This window comes from Carcharhinus amblyrhynchos, chromosome 5, assembly GCF_965287045.1.
Source record: "Carcharhinus amblyrhynchos chromosome 5, sCarAmb.v2.hapA, whole genome shotgun sequence".
Classification (NCBI taxonomy): Eukaryota; Metazoa; Chordata; class Chondrichthyes; order Carcharhiniformes; family Carcharhinidae; genus Carcharhinus; species Carcharhinus amblyrhynchos.
The window spans coordinates 45,177,367-45,203,325 of NC_137328.1; the positions used below are offsets into that span (position 1 = coordinate 45,177,367).

Here is a 25,959-nt window from a genome sequence, read left to right on the forward strand (position 1 = left end):
GAGCCCCGTTTTATATTATTGTACACTCTTTTAGTTTTTTTTTAAGTGAGTATCTAGATGTCCATGTTTTGCATATTTTTCCAAATGTATTCTCGATCTTAATAGTGATTTAATGTGCATTGCTTTCTTTTTGCTCTCTCTTATTATTGTTCCTTCATTTCTTGTCATGTTGTTACCCTTATTCTGTATCATTTACCTCGTCTTTAGCTTTCAACGTCTGCTACTCAATGCACTGTGGCTTTTTTTAATATAATGCTGGTTATATATAACTGTCCTATTGCTGGAGACAGAGAGAGCAAGCAAGCAAGCTGTCCACTCCAGTCAAACCTACAAAAGATACCGCTAACCTTGTGATCTGTTGTTAGAGAACACAGCAGACTTGAGGATGAGGTATTGGATTATGAAATCTTGACTCCATACATCTTGTTGGAAAAGGTCATGTTCACACAAAATAGCCATAATGGAATTTATTCCTGTTCAGTTTTACAAAGTGTAACAGATTTTTTTATTGAAATATCACTTCAAAAGATGGGAGCCTCCAAATCTGCATTCTCAAACAAGCTGATGAGAGTTGTTAATCACCTGTCAGAAATCTGACGCTAAACTTTTCAGAATCTTCCCCAAGCACTGGGTTACAGTAGCTTCCTGAATTAGACCAGCTGCAGGCAGGAAAGGACCCAGTTGGGAGCGAGTCATGAAGGTGCAAAAAAGTATCAAAAGGTTTTTATTAAACTTATTCCTTTGAATTTAAAGTTGCATCAATCCATCAGAGGCCAGGAGAGGAACTAGCATTAAGAACTTTATCAGTTTGGGGGTTGTCAGCTTCCTAGCATTGCATGGACACAGGCAGTTTGGACTCCTCCTGTGCAGCAGGAAGACTGCAGGTGGAAATGGGCACTGCACCCTTAGAAAGCAAGATGATGAGAAGTAGCAGACTGCACAGGGAGAAGAAAGCATCAAGAAGTCAGAGGAAAGGAGCAAGGGATATGAAAGAAATGCACTCCCAAGACCAAGCTTCCTGGCAATGACTGAGAAGCAGTGCTGAATGAGACTGTTACTCTCTAGGCAGATAGACAGTGACAGCCATCTGTGCGCTGGCCAGTGTGGACCTTTACAGCATCTCATAGGTGACTGCACAGTGGTATCTCACCTAGCTGACTGATGCTCTCTCCACCAAGGCTGGGCAACACACCAGATTTCCACTTATGGAGCATCACGGGCTCAGTAGACTCCAGGTCTGAACCAGTCAGGTGGTGCCCAGCAAGCCCTCCTGACAAGATCTTGGTCAGTGTGGTGGTCTGCCGCACTCCCCATAACATTGTCCTCCAAAAAGGTGTGCACCTCGAGGACAGTGATGCCCCCGAAGAGGAGAGCTCATTAGTGAAGGAGCAGGAGGTAAGAAATTAGAAGGAATTGGAGGCAGAGGAAAATGGTGCTGATCAGTGTCTTTGCTGCAGGACAAGCTGGTCTCCTCCACCCGTCAGCAAGAAGCCCTCCATCCTCTCCCCATGGAGGCCAGTCCCTGTGATATCTCACTTCCCTGGCTTCCTCAGGACAACCAGCAGCCTCAGAGATTGCTGTCTATAACCTACCTCCACTGCTGCCCCCATTAACTTTGTGTGTTCAGGAAACCTATTTCCATATCAATTAAAAACTTACCCACAAAAAAATGCAAACTTAAGTCAGCTTTCTACCAAAGGTGGGTTTCTAACACAAAAACAGCCTGGTTCCTTTTCCAGAATCAATGGCAAAAAATCTGTCGCTAAATAGACTGAGGTCTGTAATTGTTGAATTTTGGAAAACGTGGCAAAGAAAACGGACATGATTTTACAGTGAATAATGAAATCCAGGGAATGATCATAAAGGAATAATCTCAAATAACATCATAAATTCTAGACACAAATCCTGAGTGATTTACAAAGCAACTTTGGGGAATAAAACTGAAACTACTGCTGTCTCATAATAGCTCTCCTTTTGCTGCATGTATAGAGGAGTTGGTCAGTAGTTTTATTTTGTGTTCGCTCCTTTGACTCTGTTGTCGGCTTCAGGATGACAAATCATGAGCAAGACATATGATAATACCTTCACTAAAATATCACATCACCAAGAATTGATCTAACATTGGTTAGATGAAAATAACAGCCATTAAATCTCACAGATAATAATGGGTTATCTGAAATGGAAATCTAATTAAGAGGTTTAGAAGAAGCCATAATAAAACAAAGTTTTAACAGATTCCCAAATTGGATCAGTTTTAAAACACTAATCTGTTGCTTCTTGAAATTACATATACTGCTTTAGTTTACTGGGTAAAACCGTGTTCAATTCACTCTTGCAGCAATTCAGTGGCAGCAACATGCACTCAGAAATGTAACATTAATTTTGAAATGAGGAAAATTCCAATCTTACACAAAAAATAATCTTCAGTAAATCAGCAGTAAATCTTAGCCTCCTCCCTTCTTACTTTACTTCTAACACAATCATTATGTCATCCCCTCCCTCAGTTGTTTATCCAGCCTCATCTGAAATGCACTTGTGCCATTTGCCTCAACTACTCTTCATGGTGACAAGTCCCTGGGTAACCCATTCTCTGGGTAAAGAAAGGTCTCCTCAATTCCTTATTGGATTTATTGGTGACATTCTTACAAGCTCCCGACAGTGGAATTATCTTTTAAAAGTCTACTCTCAAATTCCTTCATAACTTTAAAAGCCTCTGATAGTTCACCAGCCAGTCTTTCGTTCTTCGAGAAGTCTCCCAATCTGTTTATCATTTCCTCTTATTTGTAACCTCTGATCTAATATCATTCTTGTATATCTTTTGCACCATCTTCTGTAGGTTTTTTTTTGTAATACAGAGACCAGAAATGTTACGGAGGTCGATAGACTTTTGGACACTAAGAGAATTAAGAGGCATGGGAAGGTGCAGTAGACCAGCCGATATCTTACTGAATGGCAGAGCAAACTCAAAGGCTCCTACATGTTATGCTCTTGTATAATGTTCAAATAGGACAAGTGAAGATAATTATGTACCTTTGATTTATGTCACTAATTATACTGATCCCAGACCAACTGGGATCCATTTCCAAAACTTACATAAACATTCCCAGTCATTATTTTAACATCTGGAATGTTCAACATCATTTTACTTAATAAATGTTGTTTGAAATCATCTCTATGCAATGTGCAATGCAATTTTAATAATCGTATATAGGTTTACCAAGAAAGTTAGTTTGTCTTAGACTCTCTCCAATATTTTCTCCAAATACTCCATCTTTCATGTCTATCACTGTGCAATAAATCAAACGCTACACAAAAATACACAGCATAACATAACCTGATGTAAAATTGGGTTAAAAATATTCCAATTATATGAAATCAGTTCTTCCTGGATTGTTTAATGAAAACCAGTCGCACCTTCAGAAAATATGTTGGAAATACTCAACAGTCCAGCAGCATTTGAGGAGAAATCGATTCCTGAAACGTTAACTCTGTTTCTCTCTAGCAATGTTGCCAGGCCTGCTGAATACTCCCAACATTTTCAGTCTGTATTTCAGATTTCCAGCATCCACAAGTATATTACTGTTCCACAAAATGTAATTTTGAACTGTTGGTCATAATATATTCCAAACCACTTTCATTTCTGATGCTACGGTTCTTTTAACTTCAGTGATAAGAATTGTGTTTTCATTTTTAGAAACTTTAAAATCAACATGATTCAAGATTAAAAGTGCATCAAGACACATCAAACACCAATACGTAGCTGTAGTGTTCAGACTGCTGTGCGAACGAGTTCCTAACTTCACCCATGCAATTGTGGGAAGAAGCTGAGCCTAGGCCAGCTCCTTTTGTATAAAATCACAAGAGCCGAGCATAATCCAGACTGCACACCAGATGATAAAAACCTGCATAGATGTGCTGCCTATCCTCCTGGCTGTCGGGTACCTCACCTCAAGAAAATCAGGGTAGCAGGAGCAAAAATTACTTAGGGAGATCATATTAAAATTCAGAACACTTAAAAAACAATCCAGATCTCCTGAAACTGGAAAAAGAATGCAAAGGAATCATCTGGTTGTAAAGGAGCTACGGGTTTATTTATACAACTACAGCTTCCATTTTACAGATACACTAAAGTTGCAGAATAACTCGAGTCAGAAAAGCTGTGTGCAACCTCCTGAAATCATTCTTCACCCAACACCATTCAACACCAACCCTAACTTAATTAGTGGCAACGTTATTTGCACCCCAGGAATTTTCTTTAAATGACAATTTGCTTGTTCACAAAATTTCTACTTGAAAGATGAGATGGGGAGATCATCAGAGCAGGAAATTACAAACGATGTACTATCTGCCTGGAAACCATTCCATAAATTTCAGTTATGAACTTTGTTTCTAGCAGGATTTTATTTATTTAAACAGCAATACCGACGCCCTTAGATAATGTCTATCAAAAAATTGAAAGTGTGTACAATAGCAAACATCCCACTATATTCCAGTCTCACAACAAAACGTTGTAACATATGTTTCAGAATATATTCCTTAAATCACTGCTTAGACAAATTCGATATTAAGAAAGAAATCTGTTGTAGCAACATATACCTAAACATGTTTAAATGTTGCCATGAATTATTTAACAAATTATTTTTGAAGAATCTTAAAATAGGACCAAGTTAAATTGCTTACCTTAAAAAGACGCATGGGAGGGTAGAAATGCAACATTCTCCCAACAGAACACTGGTGGATCCAACATTCTCCCAACAGAACACTGGTGGATCCAACATTCTCCCAACAGAACACTGGTGGATCCAACGTTCTCCCAACAGAACACTGGTGGATCCAACATTCTCCCAACTGAACACTGGTGGATCCAACATTCTCCCAACTGAACACTGGTGGATCCAACATTCTCCCAACTGAACACTGGTGGATCCAACATTCACCCAACTGAACACTGGTGGATCCAACATTCTCCCAACTGAACACTGGTGGATCCAACATTCTCCCAACTGAACACTGGTGGATCCAACATTCTCCCAACTGAACACTGGTGGATCCAACATTCTCCCAACTGAACACTGGTGGATCCAACATTCTCCCAACTGAACACTGGTGGATCCAACATTCTCCCAACTGAACACTGGTGGATCCAACATTCTCCCAACTGAACACTGGTGGATCCAACATTCTCCCAACTGAACACTGGTGGATCCAACATTCTCCCAACTGAACACTGGTGGATCCAACATTCTCCCAACTGAACGCTGGTGGATCCAACATTCTCCCAACTGAACACTGGTGGATCCAACACTATCCCAACTGAACGCTGGTGGATCCAACATTCTCCCAACAGAACGCTGGTGGATCCAACATTCTCCCAACAGAACACTGGTGGATCCAACATTCTCCCAACAGAACACTGGTGGATCCAACATTCTCCCAACAGAACACTGGTGGATCCAACATTCTCCCAACTGAACACTGGTGGATCCAACATTCTCCCAACAGAACACTGGTGGATCCAACATTCTCCCAACAGAACACTGGTGGATCCAACATTCTCCCAACAGAACACTGGTGGATCCAACATTCTCCCAACAGAACACTGGTGGATCCAACATTCTCCCAACAGAACACTGGTGGATCCAACATTCTCCCAACAGAACACTGGTGGATCCAACATTCTCCCAACAGAACACTGGTGGATCCAACATTCTCCCAACAGAACACTGGTGGATCCAACATTCTCCCAACAAAATACTGGTGGGTCCAACATTCTCTCAATAGAACACTAATGGATCCGACATTATCCCATTAGTAGGACAATAATAGGACAAGGTTATCTGAATGAGTTATTTCCCCCATAATACAGGAAACAAGTGAAACTGAACTTTTTGTTTTATTCATTTACAAGATGTGGCATCGTTGGCTGGGCCAGCATTTATTGCCCATCCATAAGTGCCCGGAAATATGGACTAAATGAAACCGCGCTGTTAACATTTCAGTTTGTATTACTTTATTGAGCGACTGACTCAGGTGCAATATGTTACTCGGATTTTCAAATCGAGTGGCTAAAACTGAGATATCCACATAATGTCCAAATTGGAAAACATTATCAACAACAACTGTAATTTGACTTCAAATTTCAAACTGGTTGTGTGACTTTTGCAACCCATAGTTAAACAAGTGTAGTCCTCCCCCCAGGTCTGTGCCCTCGCCCGCCCCCCCCATGACACAAACTGACTGTTACAGCCGTGCAGAGAAACCTCGAAACATTGCGGGCTCCAAAAACGCAAATCGCCCCGTCGGTTAAATCCATTTTCTTCAGTGATGCAAGTCAAGCAGTTCAAGCAATTGAATGTAACCCCCTGAAAACTCATCCTCCCGCGCTGGGCACCGGCCTGCTTTGAGATTACCTGACGAAGTGACCGGTGTGTTGGGGTTCGAGGACAAGGTGGACCCTCCAGTTCCCAGAGCGCAGGAGCTGTTCGGGGTTGCGTTCTCCCTCTTGATGAGCAGCTCTGCGGCCCCAGGCAGGGGAATGGGTCGGCTGATCCCCAGCTCTTCCTCTTGGGCTTGTTGTCTCCTGAGGGCTACCTACAAATAAAACAAAAAGAAGCAGCTCAGATCTGGCGTCTATCTGATCGTATTTCCAACTCAGTACACGGTCTGATCTCGCTTTAGGTCCGTCGCGAAAATAGCCGTCGGGCTTTTAGAGCAGATAAACTTCTGGCGTTTCTGTTTAGAATCTGCATCGTAAATAGATTTTTTTCTCTAATTAAGAATACTAAAGCTGCATCTAATTCAAAATCTAAAATCGTCTTATACAGGTTAAGTTTAAAAGATAATTTAATATCTTTAAAAATTGCTTCCTTCTAATGGCGAAATAAAAATCTCTATAGAAATATTTGAAATTCATTAAGCGTAGAAATCCGGCCATTGAACTTCAGGTACTACATAATCGGAAACTGTTCAATAATTAAAATAATACTGCATTATCTCAGTGTAAATATTATAATCGGGATTTCAACAACAAATTGACCCAACAGCGAACTAGATATAATTTGGCGAATGCTACGAACTCTTCTAAACGGGATTAAACTAACTGTGGTGTATGTAAACATTTATCAGATACATTTTTCACAATAAATCAATTTCACATTCAAAACAAACACAGGTTAACAAATTGTGCCATTCCTGTAAACTTTTTTAAATCTAAACTGAATCGACAATATTCCGGATGATAGTAAAATTTCTTTCGGCTTTCGAATTACAATATATGGGCTGCAATTTAGAATTAGTTCATCGCTCTTTCATGCTTTTTTTTATCCGGAGTTTTATAAAACAGCATTAATTTCAAATCGCCTAATCGACATTTTTGTATGAAAGTCCAGTGTAAAGATATTTATGCAAAATCCAAATATGTTAAATGGTGGTTTGTGCGCTGTATACAATATTTGAAAGCTCCAACCCACTTAAAATTTTGCGAATATGATTCCTCCGTTATTATTTTAGAGAATGTAAACATTGTAATGGTATATCTTCAAAGCTACTAAAATCCGTTTGCTGCGCCGGTGTTTAATTACGAACATATTAACATGAGGACTGTTAAAAAAATCCTTTGCATTTGTAACTTAAAGACGATATTATGCCAGAGAGGCGATGGTATTGACATCGTGTTTTACCGATCAAGTTCCTTTGAAGCAAAGATTTATTCCACGTGCCATGTTTCTCCAGATTTATTCGTAAATAGAGGAGCCTCAAGAATAAAAGCAGAAAATACTCGGATTACTCAGCAAATCTGGCAGCATGAGTGTTTCCAGCATTTCACTATTTTATTCCAGATTCCCCAGTGTTTTTGCTCTGATATTTCTGAAACTGTCTCTCCCCCTCACCCCATCCTTCGTTGCAATATTTATTTTAGATTAATTTAAATTAATGTTTGAACATGTCCGGTGACGGTTGCGCCCAAGTTTCGTTTGTGTCAACGCTGCCCGCTTTTGCAAAGGGACAATAAGATGTGCACATCGCCCTCATGTTCTGGGTGCAGCAGCAAGGACAACCCCAAAATAAACCCCCCAGGAAAATGCTCAATTTTGCAGGTTACCTGCGCCGCCATGACCCGCTGCCTCTCCGCGATCAGGTTGCATTTCTTACACTGGCACTCCCTCCACATGCAGAATCTCTTGTGTCCCTTCAGAGCCGACACGTAGCCGTGGTTCCTGCACCGGGCGCACTTGGGCAGGCGAGGCGACTTCTTGGAAGCGGGCGACACCGCGCCCGGGTTCAGAGCCTTGGAGAAGTTGCCGTTGACGTTATTGCTGCCACCGCCGCTGCTGCTGCCGCTGTTGTTGTTGATAACGGAGTCGCCGTCGCCTACCACCCCGGCTGGAGCCGATGCTGAAGACTTGGACCCAGCTCCGTTTGGCATCTTCCGATATATATAAACAAAAACAAAAGGAAACTTTCTCTTTTTTGGTTATTGTAAATAATGACTTGTTTTAATTTGGCGATTTGTTACTTGGCAATGGCGATGTTGTAACAAAGTTTTTTAGGGGGGTTTTGTTGCTGGGGGGAGCCTGGCCGCTGCTCTCCGACACAGTCCCTGCTCCAGCCGCTCTGAGGCGTCGAGCAGCAAATTGGCGGCTTTTTCCGCAGCCAGATTCGCAGCGCGAGGTGTCGGTCACGTGGCCCCACCTCCCGGCCAGCCCATTGGCTCCCCGCTTGTCCGGGCTCCCGCGCTCCAGCCTCACCCAACTCTCTGCAGAGAGAACGAGAGGCAGTGATGGAAAATCTAAGCATCCTCGAGAGGGTCTGTGCAGAGAGAGCGAGAGGCAGTGATGGAAAATCTCAGCACCCTCGATAGGGTCTGTGCAGAGAGAGCGAGAGGCAGTGATGGAAAATCTCAGCACCCTCGATAGGGTCTGTGCAGAGAGAGCGAGAGGCAGTGATGGAAAATCTCAGCACCCTCGATAGGGTCTGTGCAGAGAGAGCGAGAGGCAGTGCTGCAAAATCTCAGCAGCTCTGGCAGGGTCTTTTCAGAGAGAGCGAGAGGCAGTGCTGGAAAATCTCAGCAGCTCTGACAGGGTCTGTGCAGAGAGAGCGAGAGGCAGTGCTGGAAAATCCCAGCAGCTCTGGCAGGGTCTGTTCAGAGAAAGCGAGAGTAGTGCTGGAAAATCTCAGCAGCTCTGGCATGGTCTGTGCAGAGAGAGTGAGAGGCAGTGCTGGAAAATCTCAGCACCTCTGACAGGGTCTGTGCAGAGAGAGGACAGTCATGATGTGGAGATGATGTGCAGAACTCTCCACTCACCTGTTGGGACTTTAACCTGGTGTTGTGAGACTTCTTACAGAGAGAGGACAGAGCCGGTCTGACAGCATTTGTGCAGAGAGAGGATAGAGCAGATCTGACAGCATCTGTGGAGAGAGAATACAGAGCAGGTCTGACAGCGTCTGTGCGGACAGTACAGAGCAGGGTCTGATAGCATCTGTGCAGAGAGAGCCTTTTGGCTAAGATCAAGCGTAATATTGACACGCTGTGCTTGGTTGAAGTCATTAGGTTACATTTTAGCTTCATTTGAAGCAATTTTTAGAAGTGGCATCTCAGCCTTTTGGCAAATGAGATCAAGCTTGGAGGAGTTCTGCCTACTCCAATCAGCTTGGATCGTGTATGTCTCAACTTGTTGATACTCAGAATTGGACTTGATTTGATTCAATTGGAATAAAAACAAAAAAATCTGCAGAGAGAGATAGTGCTGGAAAATCTCAGAGATCTGATAGCATCTGTGCAGAGAGAGAGGACAGAGCAGGTCTGACAGCATTTATGCAGAGGCAGAGCAGGTCTTACAGTATCTGTGCAGAGAGAGGACAGAACAGGTCTGATAGCATCCGTGGAGAGAGAGGAGAGAGCAGGTCTGACAGCACTTGTGCAGAGAGAGGGAACAGAGCAGGTCTGATAGCATTTGTGCAAAGAGAGAACAGAGCAGGCCTGATAGCATCTGTATAGAGAGAGAGTGTAGAGCAGATCTAACAGCATCAGTGCATAGGCAGAGAATAGAGAGGTCTGATAACACCTGTGCATAGACAGAGAATAGAGTAGCTCTGACAGCATCTGTGCAGAGAGAGAACAGACAAGGTCTGACAATATCTGTGCAGAGAACTCTAACTGTATCTGTGCAAAGAAAGAATAGAGCAGGTCTGATAGCATCTGTGCAGAGAGAATGGAGTTTCCAGGATCACCCAGACTGGAAATGTTATCCCTTAATCTCTTTCCACAGATGCTGTTAGATCCTTTAGAAGGAACAGTTCTGCAAAGAATCGTACAGACTTGAAAGGTTCACTCGGTTTTTCTCTCTCCACAGGTACTACCAGACCTGCTGAATTTACCAAAGTTATTTCTTTCTTGGCCTCTCCTGTTTGCGATCACCACTCATAATAGCTCACTTACAGCATTGTGCACAAGAGAGTTGAGAGAGAAGAAGATAATAAAGGAGAAGGGAGATAGGCAAGACTAGAGTGCATTTCTTCCATTAAAGGGCACAGACATCCATTCTCCCCGTGTCTGCATTATGTGTTTCCTCTGGGTGCCCCCCAGTTTCCTCCCACACTCCAAAGATGTGCTGGTTAGATTGACTGGCCATGCTAAATTGTGCCTTAGTGGCGGGGGAGTAGCAGCATAAATATGTGGGGTTACGGGAATAGAGCCTGGGTGGGATTGTTGTTGGTGCAGGCTCAATGGGCCAAATGGCCCCTTTCTGCACCATAGGAATTCTGTAACATGTAGTTCTGAAAAATCTCTTCTCTAACACGCTAGCCAGGGCAATGAGGTCTGATAGATCATCAAAAAAAAAACACCATTCCTTCTAAATTTCTCTTTAATAAGAGATGCATTTAAGGGAAAACTAGATAAATGTATATGAGAAAAGGGATTAAAGGTTAGGCCAAAAGGATTAGATAAAAAGGAGTAGGAGGAGGCTCACATGGAGTATGAAACACCACAGTGAACCACTTAGGTCAATTTCATTCATCCTATATATTATATCCTAAATACCCATTTAACATCTGCAAGTACTCATACTTCTGACCACCCTCTGCCAGGTCTGATCATGTGGTAAATATCAAGAACTAGACAATATCCCAGCTTGGGCTGACAAGTGGCAAGTAACATTTGCGCCTCACAAATGCCAGGCAATGACCATCTCCAATAAGAGACACTCTAAACATCACCCTTTGACATTCAATGGTGTTACCATCACTGAATCCCCCACTGTCAAAATCCTTCGGGTTACTAGTGATCAGAAATTCAATCAGACTAACCACATAAACACAGTGGCTATAAGAGCAATCAGAGGCTAGGAATCTGTGGCGAGTAACTCACCTTACAACTCCCATGAGCCTAGCAACAATCAACAAGGACAAGTCAGGAGTGTGATGGAGTACTCCCCACTCGCCTGGATGAATCCAGCTCCAACAAGACTCAAGAAGCTTGACACCATCCAGGACAAAGCAGCCCACTTGATTGGCACCATATCTACAAACATTCAATCCCTCCACCACTGATGCTCAGTAGCAGCAGTGCATACTATATACATGATGCACTGCAGCAATTCACCAAAGATCCTTAGACAGTACCTTCCAAATCCACGACCACTTCCATCTAGACAGACAGGGGCAGCAGATACATGGGACTACCACTACCTGCAAGTTCCCCTCCAAGCCACTCACCATCCTGACTTGGAAATATATCGCCATTCCTTCGCAGTCACTGGGTCAAAATCCTAGAATTCCCTCCCTCACAGCATTTTGGTTCAACCCACAGAACATGGACTGCAGCGATTCAAGAAGGCAGCTCATCACCACCTTTTCAAGGGCAACTAGGGATGGGCAATAAATGCTAGCCTGCCAGCATTTGTCCCACAAATGAATTTAAAAAAAACAATGGAGGCTTTTGGGCCCACCTTGGTTTATATGTACAAACAAACTCTGCAATCCTCCTTTGCGGCACCTTTTTTTTAAACAATGCCAGGCCATTTTTTGCAATAACTTCATCATGAAAGCCTATTCTATGTACTGATCATGCTTTGTGTGAAAAACCTACTGGTAGCAATCTAAAATGTGACTTTTCTGATGAAAGATGAAACATTAGAATGTTAATCTGTCTTTTTTAGAAACTAACAAGTCTGGTTTCTATTTCTGGCAGTTTGAAGCCCTAAAATCTTTGCGACTGGGAGGGCGGGGCAGGAATTTATACCTGAACCTGCTTCCACACTAGTATGACTCATTTAGACTAGCCTTTTAAATCCCAATAGGCAGCTTGCAACCCATATTGAGATGTTTTTGGCAGAGTTTGTGGGATTTCCTGGGAATTTTTACCCTTTGAAGGCTCAATTTGTTTTACTGGATTGTAGCGATGAACCTCAAAGAGAGGTTCATCTCTACAATCCAGTAAAAAATATAAAAAATATATGTCATATCTGAAAGCTAAACTCAGTTGGAGGATCAGCCATGATCAGAATGAATGGCGGAGCAGGCTCAAAGGGTGAAATTGCCTCATTCTACTCCTATTTTCAATGATTCTACATTAAGTTCCTCTTTTTGGAGCTGAAGACTGGAAAGAATGAAATAGCTTTGGCCCAGTTGGGTCTTGGAGGAGGTAAAATCAGGTGGAGCATCTATAGATTGCTCTGCCTTACAAGGGTGAATTGGGTCAGACGCTACTTCTGCACCCTTGTACACTGTCAACCCACCCCGCCATGTCAATGACTCTCATCCTAGTGGTTTGGGACAGGACCATTGGTCTTGGACTACAATGGTAGGGAATCTTCTCAATGCTTGTGACAACGGACCTGGCTTCAGAAATTTTGGGTCCTCTATTTTTATATCAGATTTGGTTTATTTTATAGCTGAAACAATTGTTACTTCATTACTGGTTAATTTCTGCAGTGAAAACACTGAATTGTATGAACCTATTTAATAGTATAAAATAGTATAAAAATAGTTGCAACACATGGTTGCAATTATGCACCACAATATGACTATATGCTACTCTTGTAGTAACAGTAATTGATTTAGAATTTTCCCTTCATCCTTACACGATTAGCTGAGACCTTATGATTAGGGCTGTAATCTTTTCATGAATTGTATCAATACTGTGTAATTGGAAAGGCTTCAGAAAATTAATCTTAAAAAAAATCAAAACATTGCTGATTTCACATCAGGTCTCATCGATGGACTTCATTAAATATACATTTGCGCCAGCAATCATTTCACATTAATGTTTTTTGAACTGTATCAGAGTGAGTTCAACAAGAGATATCTTTGCTCAACTCCAGGGAATAATTATTTAAAGATTCTACTAATTAAGTTTTCTTGGACAGTGATTGGATAAATGATGTCTTTTGCACTATAGTTAAGCCAAAGTCATGGTTTTTTTTGTGTTTAACTTTGTTTCCGAATGTGTTTTAGAAGGCATATACTTTAATGGGCCTCTATTGTACTGTGTTATTTTACCTGTGCATATCTAACTGTAATACTTAAAATGAATTTATTATTCTTTCAACTGTTTAATGTCTATATATTTGTAATAAGGCTCATGTGACAGCAAAATAAACAAGAAGTTTTGATTAGATCAGAGAGCACTTATAGCCAGACTCCCTGCAACAACCCAAATTATGTAATTCAAACTTTTAATGTGGTTGTACATTAAGGTGTTGAATGTAATTTTCATGTTTAGTTATTTTGATGCTATCTTGTGCTCAGATTAAAAGTGATATGGATTTATGAGGGGAAAGAGTTCCTAGAGGGTATTCAGGAGGATTTTCTACACAGTATTTTTCCAGTCCATTGAGAAAGGAGGTTCATGGGAATGAGATGAGCCAAGTGAATCAAGTGTCAGTAAGAGAACATTTAGGGGACGTTGATCATTATATCATAAGCTTTAGGTTGGGAAAGGAGATGAGAATCAATCCAGTGGAGATTAATTAACCAGAGAGAAAGCCAATTTCAATGGGATAAGAATGGAACTGACCCAGATCAATTAGAATCAAAAGTTGACAGACAAAACTGTAACTGAACAATAGACTGCCTTTATGGAAGAGATAATTTGACCACAGTGAAGGTATATTCCTCATGAAGGACAGAAGTAGGGCAGACAATTCCATTGCTCCCTGGATGATAAAAAAAAGAGATTAAGGTAAAGAAGAAAATGTGTGCTAATGACAGCTGTCAGGTGGATAATACAACCAAGAATCAAGCTGAATACAAAGGGTTCAGAGGAGAATTGAAAAAGGCAATAAGAAAAGTAAAGACTCAAAGATTAGCAGCCATAATACAAGGGAATCAGGGTGTGGCACAACTGCACTATGGTTAGCACTGCTGCCTCACAGTGCCAGGGACCTGGGTTCAATTCCCAGTTTGGGTCACTGACTGTGTAGTGTTTGCACATTTTCCCAGTGTCTGCGTGGCTTTCTCCCAGGTGCTCCGGTTTCCTCCCACAGTCCAAAGATGTGCAGGTTAGGTTGATTGGCCATACTAAATTGACCCTATTTCCAAGGTTTAGCAGAGTAAATGTGAGAGGTTATGGGAATAGGGCCAAGGTGGGAGATTGGTCAGCGCAGGTTCATTGGCCTCTTTCTACACTGTAGAGATTCTATGTTTTAAAGGTGGTCTATCAACATATAAGACGGAATTTTACTGTCCCACCCACCATGGGAATCAGAAAGGGCGAGGGGCGAACCATGGAAAAGTCAACTGATCTTGACTGCATTTTATGGTTCCAGGACAAGTGAGGCTGTAAACTCCCACCCATAAACAGTAAAGCATAGTAAAAGGAGGAGTGGGACCAATTCGGGACCAAAGAAGGGGATTTACACATTGAGGCTTATGACTTTGTCAAGAAAGAAGATGCTACCATGGTGAAAGAGGAGGTTGTTTAAAACTTGAAGGGTTTAAAATTAATAAGGAGGAGGAGTACTGTCTGTACTTAAAGTTGATATGGCACCAGGATTGGATGAGGTGTATCCAAGGATACTGGGAGAAGTGAGAGTGGCACTGGCCATAATTTCCAATTTTCTGTAAATTCAGGAAGGGTATCAAAGGACTGGTGAATTGCAAATATTGCACCCTCATTAAAACATGGATGTAACGATAACCCAGTCACTATAGGCTAGTCAATTTAACCTCAGGTGGTGGAGAAGCTGGAACAAAATGAAAAATCACAAAGGTAAATGTGGATTAATTAAGGAAAGTCAGCATGGATTCGTTAAGGCCAATCATGTTCAACTAACTTGCTTGAGTATTTGATCAACTTACAGAGAAGGTTGGTAAGGCTAACACGCTGGACTTCCAAAAGGCATTTGATAAAGTGGTGCAGTCCATTGTTTAGCACATGGAATAAAAGGGACAGTAGAAACATGGATACAAAATTGGTTGAGTCATAAGAAACAGAATAATAGCTAATGTTTGTTTTCTGGACCGGAAAAAGGTTATAGTGAAGTTCTGAGGAGTTGGTGTTGAGATCCATGCACTTCACAATATATATTAATGATCTAAACTGTGGTGTACAAGGCACAATTCCAAAATTTATAGACAATATAAAACTTGGAAACATTGTGATCTGTGAGGAGGAAGGTGTATAACTTCAGTAGGACATATGCAGATAGATGGAATGATGGATAAATGGCAGATGAAATTTAAAGCAGAGAAATATGAAGTGATTCAAGTTGGCAGGAAGAATGAGACAAAACAATATAAAATGAAGGGTGTAATTCTAGAAGGGTTGCAGGAGCAGAGTGACCTGGGTGTATATGTGTATAAATCATGAAACATGGAAGGACAAGTTGAGACAGTGGTTAATAAATCATGTAGCATCCTCAGCTTTATCAATGAGGGCACAGACTATAAAACGCATATAAAACATTAGTTTGGTCTCAACAAGAATATGATGTTTAGTTCTGGGGACTGTACTTTAGGAAGGATGTGAAGGTATTAGAGAGGGTGCAAAAAAGATTCACAAGAATGGTTCCAGGGATGAGGAACTTCAGTTGCGTAAATAGATTGGAAAATTGGGACTGTTATCCTTGGAGAAGAAAGGGTCGAGAATAGTTTTGATGAAGATATTCAAAATTATCAGGGTCTGGAAAGAACAGATAGTTTTAGTCTGGGACCACAAGGGACCCAGATTCCATGTGTCACCATGAGGAGGCACAACTGAGAATTTGCCAATAGATTGTATAGCGACAGGGAGAGACTTGTACAATTATCTATCTTTCTCTCTGCAAAAAAGTTATCCTTTCCACCAACCCATGCAGGTATCCTGGAGACATCCAATATTAGAGCATTAACATCAGCTAGATCTGATTACCACCAGACATAGCTCTCTGAACAGTATTCTCAACATACACAATTAAAACAGCATTGACTGCGATACAGAGTACTCCCTTATGTGAACCAGGGTGAGGATGCAACCCTTGAAGCTTTTGCATTCAAAGCACAAATTGTGTACTTAGAAAAAAAGCAACAGTTCCTTGACTTGGTTGAATGGGTGCCTTTGGCATTCCCACACAAAGAGCAGAAGTAAAATCAAACATACTTCTGGACTCTCAATAGTTGGAAAACAAGAACAGAAAATGGTTTGAGGTTAACATCACTGTGACGGGGCCAGTAATTGAAGCCAAGCAGTCCACTTTGATTAATTACAAGAAAAATTCTGAATGCATCAAGAGCCACCTGAAGTAAAGTCTAATAGACTGCTAGACAGTTCACCAATGACTACTAGTTACAGCACAGGGAATGTCAGGGATATGTATTAAGAGATCAAGAAGGCAACAGGTCCAGATTATCAGCAAAGAAAATTGGTTTATTGAAAACAAAGGCAGGGATGGTCTTCACCAACCACAATCAACAGTTGGAGGGATAGGTGGAACAGTATGTGGAATTATACTCGAAAAAGCAAAGCATTGTTTATTTATTGGTCACAAGTAAGGCTTACATTAATATTGCAATGAAGTTACTGCCTGTGCAGGTCAATGCAGCTAACCAGCACATCTTTCAGGTGGGAGGAAACCAGAGCACCCAAGGAAACCCACACAGACACAGGGAGAATGTGCAAACTCCACACAGACAGTGACCCATGCTGGAAATCGAACTCAGGTCCCTGGCGCTGTGAGGCAGCAGTGCTAACCACTGTGCCACCATGCTACCCTCTAGAAACTCTGCATCATAGAATGTCTGTCATAGCAGAGCTAAATATCAAAGCCACAGTGGAGGAGAGTAGCAAAGTTATTGACTCACTTGCCTGAAGGAAAACTCCAGGTGCTGATGATATACTACCTGAACTTAGGAAAACAACACTTCTACATATGTTTCTTTGCCTATGCTGGAGCATGAGGGAAGTGCTCAGATTATGCATGATGCAAAGATTGCCACCCTACACAAAAACAAGAGTGACAACAGCCTTGCATCAACTATCAAGACATCTCACTGCTGAGGATTGTGGGAAAAGTAACCGCCTGTGTTGCCCTTGTCAGACTGCAGATCCTGACTGAATACATCTATCCTGAATCTCAATGTGGTTTCAGAACTAAAAGTCCTGCAATCATGTCAGTCAGGCAGCTGCAAGAGATCACTACATAGTGCCTTCATCGCTCTCACCAAGGCATTTGACCATATGAGCAGAGACAGTCTATTTAAGCTGCTGGAGATAGAAGCTGCTCAATGTGACATCTTGTTTTCATGACAACATGATGGGTTTGGTCAGCAATGACAGGGCAAAATCTGAACCCTTTGAGATCTGCAGTGGGAACAAACAGGGTTGTGTTATGACACCAACATTCTTTGACATATTCTTCTCTTTGCTGCTGTCATAGCCTTCAGGCCACCTGCAGAGGGTGTCTATGTAAAATTCAGAATTGAAGGAAAGCTCTTCAATCTCGCTCGCCTAATATCCGGTGCAGAGGTATGCCCAAGCTCTCTGCAGAGATTTATTCTATACTGATGATGCCTCTCTTACATTCCATACTGAGTAACACTGCAGTGGCAAATGGATAGACTCTCTCAGTCCTTAAAGGCTTTAGTTTGATCAGCACCAGAAAGATAAACTTCATGCTCCAAAATATTGCCATACAACCAGATATCAGCATTGACAATGTGATGCTGGAAGTTGTTCATTGCTTCACATATCTAGGATCCACAATCACATGCAACTTCTTACATGATACTGAAATCAACACACATGTTACAAAAGCAAACTGACTGAGAACACCAAGCTGTGAATCCACCAATCCTATGTCCTCTACAGTGGACCTGGACAACATATGCAGGGGGAAAGGCTGAACAATTTCTACCTTTGCTGTCTCAGATATAGGCTTGGCATCTCCAGCAGAACAAGGTCACTAACTTGGAGGACTGGGAGTGTGCAAATTCCTGTAGCATATTTTCATTACTAAACCAATGATGTCTCAGCTGGCTCTGCCACATTCATCAGAGAGATAATGGCCATAAACCAAAAGACCTTTGTGTGTGGAGAATTGGCCACCTGTGCATGACCTCCACTTCCACTACAAGGATATCTGCAAGCAAGCTTTAAAGATGGCAGATATTGACAATGACAACTGGGAGAAATTCATGACAGCTGTGACTCCTAGAGGCTGGCTGTTTGGAAGGACACTGGAGGAAGCAAGCTTTTATGGTTCAGGTGAGATACTCCAAGTGTTTTATGGAGCCCACTTGGATCATAAGTTTTGCACCTTGGATTTGGATAGGATGAGCATGATATGTTTCACCTCAAGTATGATTCAAATCACCCACTAGAGATCTTTTATCAAACGAAGTTTATTTAAGAATATAGTTAACATACAGGGAAAGAAAATTAGCAATAATTTTTATTAATTACAAACAAAAACAAAACAAACATAATATATAATCCTTAATAAATACACCTAAGATGTTTCAATCAAACAAAAACTTCCTTTAGACAAAACTCTCCCACAGGTTTAACTCAGCAAAGACTAATGCTCACATGATACTGGAACTGAGTCCTTTGGATGAATGCTGCAGTTCTCTTAATATACTTAGAACAGTTTGAAGTCAGAACAGTTTCTAGAACACCAGGGAGAGACTCTGCTCAAGCCACAACAGCAGATTTTCTACTCCAGGAAGGCTATCAGCTAGCCAGCAGAATATCCCAACACCATGGAGAGAGAGACACTTCTTTCCAGCTTGACTGCCCGTCTAAACTAAAACCTGCAGCTCAGAATTGAAAATGAAAGAGCTCCTGTCATCTGACCTGCAAACATTCTTCCCCCTGACAAATCAGTCATAAAACTAATTCCCAAAGTAAAAGTAAACAAACCCCACTCAAACCACTTAAGAAGCAATAAAAGGACTCATAATTGACAACCCAGTGCCACAATGAGATCGGCCAAGGCTGTGAGCTGCAGCGATCATAATATATTTTTTAAATATTTCTTAAATTTACACTAACATCACAAAGCTGAAACAAAAAGTTCAGGTTGTGTATAAGAGGGCCACAGAAAACAGATACCAGTAAATTGTGCACCTTCACAGCCCAGTGTTTTCCTCTGTGGCAAATGCAGCAGAGACTGCCAGAGTGGGGTTCCTGAACCACCGCAGACAATGCTCAAAACAAAATTGATCACTACGTCACAAACCATCATTTTACCAAACGGACGGTTGCCACAGATCACTGGCAAGGAGGATGGTGATTGGCACCCCCCAAGAATCCTTTGCTTTGTTCTGAATTGCACCTTAATCGCAAGAAAGTGCAGCCAAGTTTGAGACCATTGCTGACCAATATTGTCACTGGAGCCTTGCAGCAGTTGACTCAATTCAGCAACTTTCTATTCACTAGCGCATACTTTGAAATGACGGCCTGCCTCATCAGTGGCAGATAGACATGCCAAAGCCTGCAGAAATGATTGAACACAAAAACTCAAGGAAGAGGAGGAGGAGGAGTAGACCACATGACCCATTGAATCTGCTCTCCCATTCAATATGACCTTGGCTGATCTGGGATTCATCTGCATTTTCCTTCTTACACCCCATATGCCCTAGTTTCAAAAATCCATTTATCTCAGTCATAAAATATTCACCGATGGAGCATCCACAACTCTTTGTGTTAGAGAAATTCAAAGGTTCACAACCCTTTGGGTAAAATAACGTTTCGTCATCTCAGGGTAGCACCTTAGCACAAGTCAGACAATGTTGCATGTTCAGCACACTCCAATGTTTCCTTTTCTGTAATGCTACTGACAGATCCAATATACTGTGATTGAGTACTTCAAAGGAACTATTCAACATTTTATCTTGTCAGTAAATCACTCTATTAGTCTTGCTAACAGGAGTTGCTGACAAATCTGTCCTTGGAAAGAGAAGACTTCAATGGGTTACACAGTCTACTCCTGCCAAAGCAACACCATTTCACTTCTGTCAGCAGGTTGAGGTATAGAAGAACAAACAAGTAGATTTAGTTCACCTCTTATGCAGCCAGAGTTGCTAGCCATCACTCGGTAAATCTTCCTTTTCTTCCAAACATGTCTGATAGACAAGTTCCTATTGGAACATTCATTAGTGTCAGTAATGGCGCAATGTGTCATGTGTCCTGCATGTCAGTATACATTACCCTTTAATCACTGTTGAATGTGTATCCAAGTGGAGTTCCCACTCCTTTGAGACAAAAATTTCCAGTACTGTTGGTCCCAGCTACCAGAAAATGCATTGCCAACTTCACTCAACTTCATGCTCTAAAATGATGTGACTTTATAAAAGTGGCACAACATGAATGGAAAGTTATGTCTTGTATGTATGGTAGGCTGGAATCTGCTCATGGTAATCTAAGCATTTGATGAAACTCATGGATTGGGTGAATTATTGTTACCTAGGTTTGATGAGTATTGGGGAACAACATTCTGTGGATTTGGTTGAAAATGAGGATGTTCCAGGTGATTTGTATATTTCATTTGATGCCAAGTCTCTTCCAGATGATCTCTATAGCAGGATTCTTGGATTGATGTCTGAAGGCTGCAGTCTCTGAAGTTTTTGTCAATTAATTTACATACAAACATGCAAAACATGAGCATGAGAAGGCTATTTGGGTCCTCAAGCCTGCTCTGCCATTTTATAAGATCATAACTGATCTGATTGTGACTTCAACTCTACTTTCCTATCTACTTCTAATTTCCTTTGCTTTCCATGTCAATCAAGAATTTACCTATCTAGAATTGTGCTTGGTAGTAGATCAGAAGGAAAGCAAGCGAAGGATTTTTCCATGGCATCATTATTTTTTTACACCACGGGGGATGGAGAGAGACAGTTTAAAAATGGACATTAAAAGGCAAGATATACCTATCTGTCAAAGTGCTACTACTGCTGAAAACTGAGCCAAGTTAAGGCAGAAAATTTGGGAATTGCTGCCTACTATGTCAGCTATAGCTCTGAGGTAGCACTCTGACCTCTGAGTTGGCAGATCATTGGTTCCAGTCTCATGTCAGGAGACTTGAGATCAAAATTTGGTTGTCACTTCAGTGCAGTACTGAAGGAAAGCAATGTGAGTTATAAGAGATGCTGCCCTTCAGACAAGATGTTAAACTGTGTGCTGTCAGATGGACTATGACACGATTTAAAGTTCAAGGGACTTCTCCCAGTGTACGGATCAATATTTATCTCTCAATCAACAGAACTAAAGAAATAAATTCCAGCTATTATCACACTGCTGCTTGTGAAGGCTTGCTGTATGTAAATTGACTGCCATCTTTAGTATATCACAACAGCGACTACACATCAAAATTAATCGGCTGTGAGGTGCTTTGAGATGTCCCAAGGTCATGCAAATTTTGACATAAATGCAAGCCTTTCTATCTGAACATCCCATTAGTTTTCCTGCAGGTGATGTGTATAGAATATGTCAGTGCCTTATTTCAAATTCATATATATGCACATCAGTTGTTATGGATGGTGGAGGCAGTGGTTTTGCACTTACAGCTTGCCTGTTTAAAACAGGCATGTTTTCACCTGTCAGGAATGGATCCCCTTTTAGTTCCTCTGTATTCATTTTTAATTGAGCTTTGCAAACTGCTTTCAATTATTTCCTTTTACCAGACTTATGCAAGAGGTCAAAGAAAAGCAAAGAAAGGACGGAAGGCTGATCAGATGACATTCCAGGTAGACAAATGAACATGTCATTGTGCAAACAAACATATATGCAGCCCAATCCATGTCCAGTTGATAATGAAAGTGTGAACTACGTCTCTAAGTTATAGTTCAACAGGGAGGGACTTAAAGGGTTTTGTCATCTGCTACAAGGGAAATCTTGTAGAAAAGTAGATTTTACCACAAGTGTATTTCTGGCTCTTTTACACAAACTCATAGTGTCTGCATGGTTCCCCCCCCCCCCCCTCCCACCCCCCACCACCCCCACCATTGTACCATGTTTCCTGCAGCATATCAGGTAGACAACACTGGCCAAATTGCAAGAATATGTACCGTATACCTGGTGGATGGTGTTTTCACGTGAGGTGATGTCATCCGTGTCGATGATCCGGTATGTCTTGCAGAGGTTGCTGTGGCAAGGTTGTGTGATGTTGTGGTCATTGTTCTCCTGAAGACTGGATAGTTTGCTGCGGACAATGGTCTGTTTGAGGTTGTGTGGTTGTTTGAAGGCAAGAAGTAGGCATGTGGGGATGCCTCTGGCAAGATGTTCATCTTCATCAAGGACATGTTGAAGACTCCGGAGAAGGTGTTGTAGCTTCTTCGCTCCGGAGAAGTACTGGATGACGAAAGGTAGTCTGTCCACCATGTCCCCTTCTCAGGAGGTGGGTGCGGTTTTTCGCTGTGGCACATCGGAACTGTCAATCAATGAGTCAAGCATCATATCCTGTTCTTATGAGGTCATCTTTCAGCGTCTGGAGGTGTCTGCTGTGATCCTTCCCATCTGATCAGATCCTGCGTATACGGAGGGCTTATCCGTAGGGATGGCTTCTTTAACATGTTTAGAGTGGAAGCTGGAGAAGTGGAGCACCATGAGGTTAACTGTAGGCTTGTAGGGCCATCCCTACACCACAGCACACAACCCTGCCATAGCAACCTCTGCAAGACATGCCAGATCATTGACATGGATGCCATCATCTCACGTGAGAACATGATCCACCAGATACATGGCACATACTCTTGCAACTTGATCAACGTTGTCTACCTGATACGCTGCAGGGAAGGATGTCCCGAGGCATTGTACATTGGGGAAATCACGCAGACACTATGACAACGGATGAATGAACACCGCTTGACAATCACCGGGCAAGACTGTTCCCTTCCTGTTGGGGAACACTTCAGCGGTCATGGGCATTTGGCCTCTGATCTTCAGGTAAATGTTCTCCGAGGCAGCCTTCACGACATACGACAGCACAGAGTCACTGAGCAGAAACTGATAGCCAAGTTCCGCACACATGAGGGCGGCCTCAACCGGGATCTTGGGTTCATGTCACACTATCTGTAACCCCCTTGCCTGAACTTGCAACATCTCACTTACTATCCTGTCTGGAGACAATACACATCTCTTTAACCTATGCTTAATGCTATCTCCATTCACATTGTCTGCACCTTTAAGACTTGAATAGCAGATTAGCTATAAAGACTCGCATTCTAATCAGTATTCTGTAAACTGTATGTGCCTTTATATGCCCTGTTTGTGATCAGAACTCCCCACTCACCTGATGAAGGAACAGCGTTCCGAAAGCTAGTGGTGTTTACTACCAAAAAAGCCTTTTGGACTTTAACCTGATGTTGTGAGACTTCGTTCAATGGCCAGGTTAGGATACTGATGGATTTTAAAGGGATCCACATTCTTATTGTTAATTGACGCCCATTCTAAATGGGTGGAGGTATACCAGATGACGTCCACCATATCACAAAACACGAAAGAGAAACTATGACAATCATGCTGCACCTTCGCCAATGTCCAATGTCTTTGCTTGTGTTGCGAATTTAGCAAATTGTCCAATAAATTTAATGTCATCATTACTTCATCTACTTTTGGCAGTAATGGAAAGTGACTCAGTTGGCGACTTGTGTCTCTGGTCAATGCTCCAGGGTATACTCATATGCGCCTGGTAATAGTGTCCATTGCTGTATTCAGGCTGGCACTATAGGAGGAATAACTATCTGCTCAGAAAAATGGCCCAATAGAGATTTATGGTCTGTTTTGATTGCAAAATTTTGGCCATACACATACTGATAGAATTTCTTCACGGCGAAGACCATTGCCACACCCTCTGTTTCTATTTGTGCGTACCTTCTTTCTGCATCGGCTAATATCCTTGAGCCATTTGCAATTGGGTGATCCATCTGCTGCTCCATTAGTGCAATAGAACTGCACTTAAACCTTAAGAAGAGGTGTTGAATATTATGACCAATGGCCTTTCCGAGTTGAAATGGGTTAACACATTGTCCAACTGCAACTGGTGTTTTACCCTCATCAAAGCATCCTCCTGTGGTTCTTTCCATGCCCACTTCTAATGTTTTTCACAATGTACGTGAAAGGTGCCAATAAGGTTGCCAAGTTTGGAATAAACTTTCCATAATAATTTATGAGGCCAAAGAATGATTTTAATTCCATCATGTTCCTTGGTGTTGCAGCCTCTTTTATGGCTCTTACCTTTTCTTAGACTGGGTGGAGATCAACTTTGTCGACTTGTATCCATTCACTTAGAGGTGGTATTGGGGCCACCTTTGGTGTGGTGACGCAATTTAGAAATGCTAGTTCCTCCTCTTCAGCTGACATATCTGGTGCATTCTATTTTGGGGTGGCTTTGCCCTTTGATATGAGCGTTGCATGCTCTGTTTGTTTTGGTAACCCTGCTTGGGGCAGACTCTGTGGCTGTACGGACAACGCTTTTCTGCTGGCCACTCCCTAAACTGTGGAACTTTCTCTCGGCCAGTGTCAGGATTTCCTGGTTTCTTTGCTAGCTCGCTTTTCCTTGCTCTAGGCCAGGTTTCACGAGTATGTTCAGCTGGGGACTGGGGTCTGCAATAGGGGACTCTCCTGAGCCTAAAGTTTATTTATTAGTCACAAGTAAGGCATATATTAACACTGCAATGAAGTTACTGTGAAATTCCCCTAGCTGCCACAGTCCGACACCTGTTCGGGTCAATGCACCTAACCAGCACGTCTTTCAGAATGTGGGGGGAAACCAGAGCACCTGGAGGAAACCCATGTAGACATGGGGAGAACATGCAAACTCCACACAGACAGTGACCCAAGCTAGGAATCAAACCCTAGTCCCGAGCACTGTGAAGCAGCAATGTTATCCACTGTTCTATTGTGCCCCTATAGGTGCTACTATCTAAATTTCCTTGCAGCTTTTGGGCCTTTTTCTCCGCATTCTCCTGAGCTAAGGCCAGGTCTGTGGCTTTTTCAAAATCTAGATTTGGCTCTATCAAAAGTATTCTTTGGGTTACTAATTCATTTATGCTGCACGCTAAACGGTTTCTCAGCATTTCCAGTAATGCTGCACCATATTCGCTACATTCCACCAATTTTCTTACTGCATCAGGAATTCGGTCACCAGCTCACCTGCAAATCTAGTGGTTGAATTGAACTGATGCTGTTACAAGATTACAGAAGATTTAGGATCATAATGACTCGCCACCATTTCTATTAACTCATCCAAGTTCTTAGACTCCAGCGTTCCCAGATATGTCAGAGGTTTTATAATATTAAATATTGCAGCCCCACACAAGTCAACAAAATGACCTTTCGCCAAAAGAGATACCTCATTCTGTCCGCATGTTGTGGCCATATGTGTGTCATATGGCTTCAACTTCCCAAAAAAAAAAGCATTGTAAAACTGAATGATATAGGTTTACCAGAATCTGATGAGCAGGGTTACCAAAAGGTTCCTTTTATCTCATCGCCAATATAATAACTCCAGGAGTTGATTATAAAGAAACTGTGCTTTT

General features: G+C 41.9%; 1 protein-coding gene across 1 annotated transcript in view; it reads right to left on the minus strand.

Moving 5' to 3' along the window:
• The window catches only part of LOC145343429 (doublesex- and mab-3-related transcription factor 1-like), a 104,966-nt gene extending 96,541 nt beyond the window's left edge, over nt 1–8,425 (minus strand). The window contains exons 1-2 of the mRNA XM_080189658.1: nt 8,102–8,425; nt 6,411–6,591 (exon numbers count right to left, since the gene is read on the minus strand). Coding sequence (XP_080045784.1) covers nt 6,411–6,591; nt 8,102–8,425 — 505 coding nt within the window. The remainder of the gene's footprint in view (nt 1–6,410; nt 6,592–8,101) is intronic.
• Between the last annotated feature and the right edge of the window lie 17,534 nt (nt 8,426–25,959).